This window comes from Arachis hypogaea, chromosome 17, assembly GCF_003086295.3.
Source record: "Arachis hypogaea cultivar Tifrunner chromosome 17, arahy.Tifrunner.gnm2.J5K5, whole genome shotgun sequence".
NCBI classification, from domain to species: Eukaryota; Viridiplantae; Streptophyta; class Magnoliopsida; order Fabales; family Fabaceae; genus Arachis; species Arachis hypogaea.
In genome coordinates, this window is record NC_092052.1 from 6232879 (window position 1) to 6240123 (window position 7245).

General features: G+C 41.9%; 1 protein-coding gene across 1 annotated transcript; it reads right to left on the reverse strand.

The window, feature by feature from the left end:
- Window positions 1-5190: 5190 nt before the first annotated feature.
- On the reverse strand, window positions 5191-5718 carry LOC140180464 (uncharacterized). The gene is made up of 2 exons (XM_072221642.1): window positions 5484-5718; window positions 5191-5435 (listed from the first exon to the last, which is right to left on the reverse strand). Exons 1-2 carry the CDS (start codon window positions 5716-5718, stop codon window positions 5191-5193), a joined length of 480 nt encoding a protein of 159 aa, XP_072077743.1.
- Between the last annotated feature and the right edge of the window lie 1527 nt (window positions 5719-7245).

A 7245-nucleotide genomic window follows, 5' to 3' on the forward strand; every position in this document is an offset into this window, starting at 1 on the left:
CAAAATCCAATTTTGCAGGAAATAGGGGCCACGCATGCGCGTGGTAGTATAAAAAAGGTAGCACGCACGTACGTTCCCTTACCATGCGTACGCGTAGATAAGAACATCATGCCACGCGTACGCGTGGGTCATGCGTACGCGTGGTCATGCATGTTGGTTCATCACGCGCACGCATGGGCTACTGGCGCATGCGTAGTTCAAAATGCCACGTCACGCATACGCGTGGGCCGTGCGTTTTTCCAAAAAAAATAACAGATTGTCCAGAAAACTGCAAAACCAGAATATTGTTACCTGCATAACACATTCTTCACACCAAACTTCCGTCGTCTATAACTTTCTCTATAAAACTCCATTTTTCACAAAATTTATATCGTTCAAAAGCTTGTGAAACCAACTTTCATTTGAAACAAACCACATTTCCATCCAAAGTTTGAGGAGCAAGTTATGGACTACCAAAGTTTATCAAAACCCACTTTTTACCAAATTACACCAAATCTCATTTTTACTAAAACCACATTTTCCTTTCAAAGCTCATTTCCACTCAACTCAACATACCATAACCATCAATCTAACTAGCTTTTAACCATAGCACAACAATTCTTACAACTTAGCTCAATTATACCACATTTCACCCAACTTTACCAATTTTAGCCACAAACCAACATATTACTCTATATACATATACTATCATCATCATGAAATTCCTCCACCAACATTACAACATTATTCATTATGACAATACCAACAAATCCAAATAAACACCACTCAATCCCAACCACATCATTACATTGCCATAATCATAAATCCTTCATCCATCATCATTATACTAGCATATATATATATATATATATAAATACATTCAATCCCACATTATCAACTACTCAACACATACCTCAAAGACAGAACACTAAAAGTGCAGAAAAATAGAGAGAGCAAAAGACAATGACCAATGAGTGAAAAGAATGTTATATTCTTCTTGTATTACAAATGAGAATGGTAGCTATATATATACAATAGGGCTGAAACTACAGCTCATTATTGAATGGTGAAACTTGGGTAATTCTATGATTGGCAATAGCTTTTCTGTACTGCAAGGCAAAAAAAGATGTTTCTAGAATTATGGTGGTACAGTTTCTGATAAGGGTGGAATTGTGCTGCTGGGTTGTAGGTTGGTTTTGGGTGATTCTTTCTTTTTGTCTTGTACTAGCTTTGTGGTGTGGTTTGTTAGCCCCCCGCAAGCTGGAGATTGAAAGATGTCTTTCAATCCCAGCTTGGATATGTTGACAGTGAAAAGGCGGGGTGGCAGTGCTTTGGTGAAGACATCCGCAAGTTGGTTGGAGGAGGAAACTGGAAGGAGGTGCAAAAGTCCAGCTTGAACTTTTTTGCGAACTAAGTGGCAATCCACTTCGAGATGTTTAGTTCTCTCATGGAAGACAGAGTTGGCAGCGATGTGGAGGGAGCTTTGATTATCACAGTATAGCGCGGGTGGGCGGATGCAGTTGATGTTGAGAGCCTGAAACAAGTTGAGTAGCCATAGTAATTCTTTGGTAGTTGTAGAGAGAGCTCGATACTCCGCTTCGGCTGAGGAACAAGATACTGTGTCTTATTTCTTGGTTTTCCAGGATATGAGAGATTTTCTAAGGAAGAAGCAATATCCAGTGATAGATCGGCGAGTATCAGGGCAGCGTCCCCAATCGGCATCACTAAAACCAGAGATTTGGAGGGGGAGTCCCTTGGAAAAAAGATGTCTTTGCCTGGCAATCCTTTTAAGTATTTGAGAATGCGGAGGGCTGCATTAAAGTGAATTTTGCTTGGGTTATGAACAAATTGGCTCAATTGTTGAGTAGCAAAAGTAATGTCAGGCCTGGTTGTGGTGAGGTAAATGAGGCGGCCAATGAGCCGTCGGTAGGCAGTGATATCATCAAGGGATTCTCCGGTGTTTTGGCTGAGGCGAATGGAGTCATCCATTGGGGTAGACGAGGGTTTGGCAGCGGTAAGGCCAGCATCAATGATAATGTCTAAACAGTATTTTCGTTGGCAAAGGTAGAGGCCAGCAGCAGAATGCGCTACGTCAATGCCAAGAAAATATTTAAGTGTGCCAAGATCCTTAATTTTGAACTTAGAATCTAAGGCAGCCTTAATCGATTCAATCTCAGAAACAGAGCTACCAATGACAACTATATCATCGACATAGATAAGGAGGGCAGTAAATGCTTTACCAGATAATTTGAAGAACAGGCTATAATCCGTCAGGGTCTGCTGGTATCCACACGAGAGTAAAAAGGAGCTGAGCTTCTCATACCATTGTCTTCCTGATTGTCTAAGGCCATACAAAGACTTCCTTAAACGACAACACTGACCAGGCTTGGAAGGTGTCAAACCAGGTGGCAAGCTCATGTACACAGTTTCAAGGAGGTCACCATGGAGGTAGGCGTTGTGGACGTTTAACTGGTGCAGTGTCCAATTATTGATGGAGGCGAGAGCAAGGAGGACTCGAATGGTGGTGATCTTTACCACCGGAGAAAAGGTTTTGAGGTAATCCACCCCTTCAATCTGTGCATACCCTTTTGCCACCAGTCGCGCTTTGTGGCGTTCAATGCTGCCGTCAGGCTGGCATTTGATGCGATAGACCCATCGACAACCTATGAGCTTCACATCAGCAGGAGTGTCGACAATGTCCCAAGTCTGATTTTGTTATAGGGCCAAAATTTCAGCTCGCATGGCGTCATGCCAACATGGCTGAGTTTTGGCATTTGCGAATGTTCGTGGCTCGGGTTCTGTGGAGACGGAGAAGAGGAAGCGTCGGTGATGGGGTAAGACTCGTGTATACGAGAGTGAGTGTGAGATTGGATGCTGGCATCTTGAAGATGGTTGGTGTGGCGTTGTGAGAGAGAGAGATTGCAATAGTAGTCTGCCAAGTTGCGCGGCGGGGCATGGGTTCTATTGGAGCGGCGGGGTACAGCGGGAATGGATAGTATGGTTGGGGTTGTGGGAAGAGTGGATGAGGTGGTTTGGGCTGGGGAAGTGATTGAAGAAGGAATTGGACTTGTGTTTGTGTGGGGGAGGGGAGTTCCATCGTTGTTGGTTTGAGCCGTTGTGGGTGTTTGAATTGTGCTTGATGAAGGTTGGGATGTTGCTAAGTGTGGTGGTTGTGGATTGGGTTCTTCAAAGATGGTGGGTGATTGGGGAAGGATGTTGGGAGGGTTGGAGGGGTTTTGGTCAGGTTGAGTTTGTTTGTGAAAAGGGAGACATGACTCAATGAATTGGACATTTCTGGAGATGAAAATCTCACAGGTGTCTAAGTCTAGTATGATGAAGCCTTTTGTGCCGGTTTTGAAACCTAAGAAAACACCTCTTCTAGCACGAGGATCGAATTTTGAACGGTGGTTGGTGAGGGTGGAGGCATATCATAAGCATCCAAAAACTTTGAGTGAGTGAAAATCAGGTAGTTTGTGGAAGAGGAGTTGAAATGGAGTTTTATTTTGAATGATTGGTGAGGGAACTCTGTTTATTAAGAAGACAGCATGGTTTACAGCATAGGACCAAAAGGATGGGGGGAGATTTGATTGGAACATTAAAGCTCTAGCAACATTGAGTACGTGTTGGTGTTTGCGTTCTACCCTTCCGTTTTGTTGTGGTGTTTCGACACAAGACTTTTGGTGGTGAATGCCTTTTTTGGCATAAAAATCATTAAGAAGGAATTCAGAGCCATTGTCGGATCTAATGGTTTTGACATTGGTGTCAAATTGATTTTTTACTAAGGCGATGAAGTTCTAAATTTTTGTGCCAACTTCTCCTTTTGATTTTAGTAAGATTATCCAAGTAAATCTACTAAAATCATCAATAATAGTTAAAAAATATTTGTGCCCATGTATTTATATTTTGGAAAAATTCTCCCAAATGTCTAAATGTATTAATTCAAAAGGTTTGGATGCATTATTTGTACTCAAAGGAAAAGACAATCGCTTTTGTTTTGCCATATGACAGACATCACAAAATTCATTGACATGTGGATTAATAAAAGGAAATTGATGGTGGAGTTCTCTTAATCTTTGGTCCGAGAGGTGGCCTAGCCTACAATGCCATACATTGCTATCTATGATTGGGGTTGTGATGAAGTTGTTAACATTGGCCAAGTTGGTGGAATGTTGGTCCTAATGGGTTTTTGTGGTTGCAACTTGTCGGCTAGGTAGTCATCTTTAAGGACTTCGCATCCTATATTTGGCAGAAAAATTCAGAAAAGAGCAATTGACATGAGAGAGTTGTGATTAGTTTAGAGATAGATAAAATATTGAAGGTGAAACCAGGAATATATAAAATGTTGTGCAAAGTTAGGTGTGGTGAGAAATTTATTGACCCACAATAGTGTGCAGTGATAATGGAATTATTTGGAAGGTAAACATGTATCGGGTTGATCTTGTGGTGTATTTGAAAATATGATAATGAAGAACAGATGTGGTCAGTGGCTCCTGAATCTAGTATCCATTTGCCACTGTTGTGTGAGCTTATAGGTGTGTTAGGTGATAAATGGGATGAGAAATGAAAAGAACAATATGCAGTGTTTGTATGCATAACAGTGATACCAGACTTGGCCTCAGATGGCCCATGTTGACTTGGTGGTGTGGGTTTGTCTGCAAACTGCTGTCCATGAACATTGTGGAGAAGAGCTAAGAGAGATTGATATTGGGCTTGTGACAAACTAGGCCCAGAAGTTGGATAGGTCTCTTCTTTGCTTGATCTGGTTCTGCTGAGTTGTTGTTGATGTGAGCAATTAGGGTTGGCGGCAGCAGCATTAGTGTAGGAGGCGGTGGAGTTGCTGCGATCATTGAACCGAGGACGGCCGGGGTAGCGTGGGTGGCCAGGTGGATAGCCGTGCTTGTCGTAGCACTCGTCGACGGTGTGGCCGGTTCCCCCACAGTAGACGCATACTTTTTCAGCTCCACTGCATCCACCATTGGTGATGCGTCCGCGGCCGCGCCCGGGATTTAGGCGCCGTTGTGGTGTGATGACGGCGTTGGTGAGGGAGATGGGCTCGTCGAGAACACTACCGCCTCCTTGGAGTTGGCGTTCATGTTGAATCACCATGTTGAAGACTTTGCTTTCCGGTGGAAGGGGGTCAATGAGCAAGATTTGGGATCGGACGACAGTGAAGCGGTTGTCTAGGCCTTTGAGGAACCGAATGATGAAGTTTTAGTCGTGGTAAGATCGTGCCGGGCATATGCAGGGTTTGACGGGGCGGTAAGTGTCGTGCTCTTCCCATAGTGCTCGGAGGGCGGTGTGGTATTGAGTGACGGAGAGAGATCCTTGCTTGAGGCCATAAATCTGTTCTTGTAGCTCAGCAACACGGAGCAAGTCTCCTTGTGAGAATCTGTTGCGGAGATCTTCCCAGATTGCTTCTGCATAGTCAAAATAAATGACGCTCTGAGCAACGGGCGCTGAGAGGGAATTGAAAATTCAGGAGGAGACTAATGTGTTGCATCTACGCCAGGAAGGGAAGAGCGGGTTATCGGTGGCTGGAGTTGGGATGGTTCCATCTAGGAAAACTATCTTGTTCTTTGAGATAAGTGCAATGGAGAAAGCACGAGACCATTGATGGTAGTTGTCGCCGGTGAGTGGCGGAGAGACGAGGACAGTAGATGGTGTTTCACTTGGGTGAATATAGTATGGACTGGATGGTGATTGGGTAACGTCAATTTTTTCTTGGTTATTTTGAGACATGGTGTGGATGTGCAGCAGGCCCCTATTGGAGCTCTAATACCATCAAAGACAAAACACTAAAAGTGCAGAAAAATAGAGAGAGCAAAAGACAATGACTAATGAGTGAAAAGAATGTTATATTCTTCTTGTATTACAAATGAGAATGGTAGCTATATATATACAATAGGGTTGAAACTACAGCTCATTATTGAATGGTGAAACTTGGGTAATTCTATGATTGGCAACATCTTTTCTATACAGCAAGGCAAAAAAGATGTTTCTAGAATTATGGTGGTACAGTTTCTAATAAGGGTGGAATTGTGCTGCTGAGTTGTATGTTGGTTTTGGGTGATTCTTTCTTTTTGTCTTGTACTGGCTTTGTGGTGTGGTTTGTTAATACCCACATCAACTTATCCATTCATATCATAAAAACTAATCATTTAACACATTTAATCACTTCAACTTACCCTATAGTTCCCTAGCCTAAGTTTTCACAAAACCTTATATATTAAACGCGCGAAACCTAAACCATACCTTGGCCGATCACCACGTTTAGTCCAAGGCAACCTCACAAGTTACACATACAGCCCCTCTAGCTTGGGAAATCCACCAAAATCTTAGCACCAATCTTCCACCAAGCCTCCAATGTTCACAATTCAATTCCAATGCATATATATCTACTTAATTCACACCTAATACACATGTACACTTCAATTTCAGATTTCACATAATAAATTCAAGATTTGACTAAGGTTTAGGTGATCCTTACCGCACTCACACTCACAGCAACTCAACCGGATAAGCTCCGCAAGCTAAATCGATCCTAGAACACCAAATTGAACAATTTTTAACATATTTGCTCATAGATTTTCAAAACTGAAACAGGGGAGATCGAGGAAGGAAATGTAGATTCCTTACCCTACAATGTACCGGGCTTTGTAAAGCTCGACGCCGCGGTCGCGTGGCTGCAAACGGATCGTCAATCGGAGCTCCGGATCAAAAGTTATTGAGAATTGAAATTTGAGTAGTGAGGGTTTTGGAAGCTTCAAACATTCTTCCTCCTCATGCTCTCCAGCGTTTGCATGCCAAAATGAAGGAGAAAATGAGCTTCAGCTCATTTAAGGGATTGGTTCGGTTGGGCCCACGGGCCCGGTTTGGACCCGGTTCAACCGGTTCGACCTATCCGGTCTAATTTTGGGCCAAATTTTTTGAAATTGGTATCAAAATTCTTGTTTTAAACAGCTCTATCCTATTTTGATATTAGTTTTGCATTTATAATTTTCATAGTTAAAATTTAATTTATTGACTAATCATTTATTAATTTTAACAGGGTTTACAGCCTGAGTACTACTGTAGATGGTGAAATTGCTGTCTATTTATCTAATAACTTTTATTTTTATTATTTGAATCTTTGGTTTATATTTTGATAGACAAGTTCTAGTATTTGTTATATCATGATCTTTTTCTTCAATTCTAAAAGTGAGTTTTTTATTGAAATAAAATATTTTTCTTCAGTTTTATGTTTATATAAAATTAAATGTAAAAATA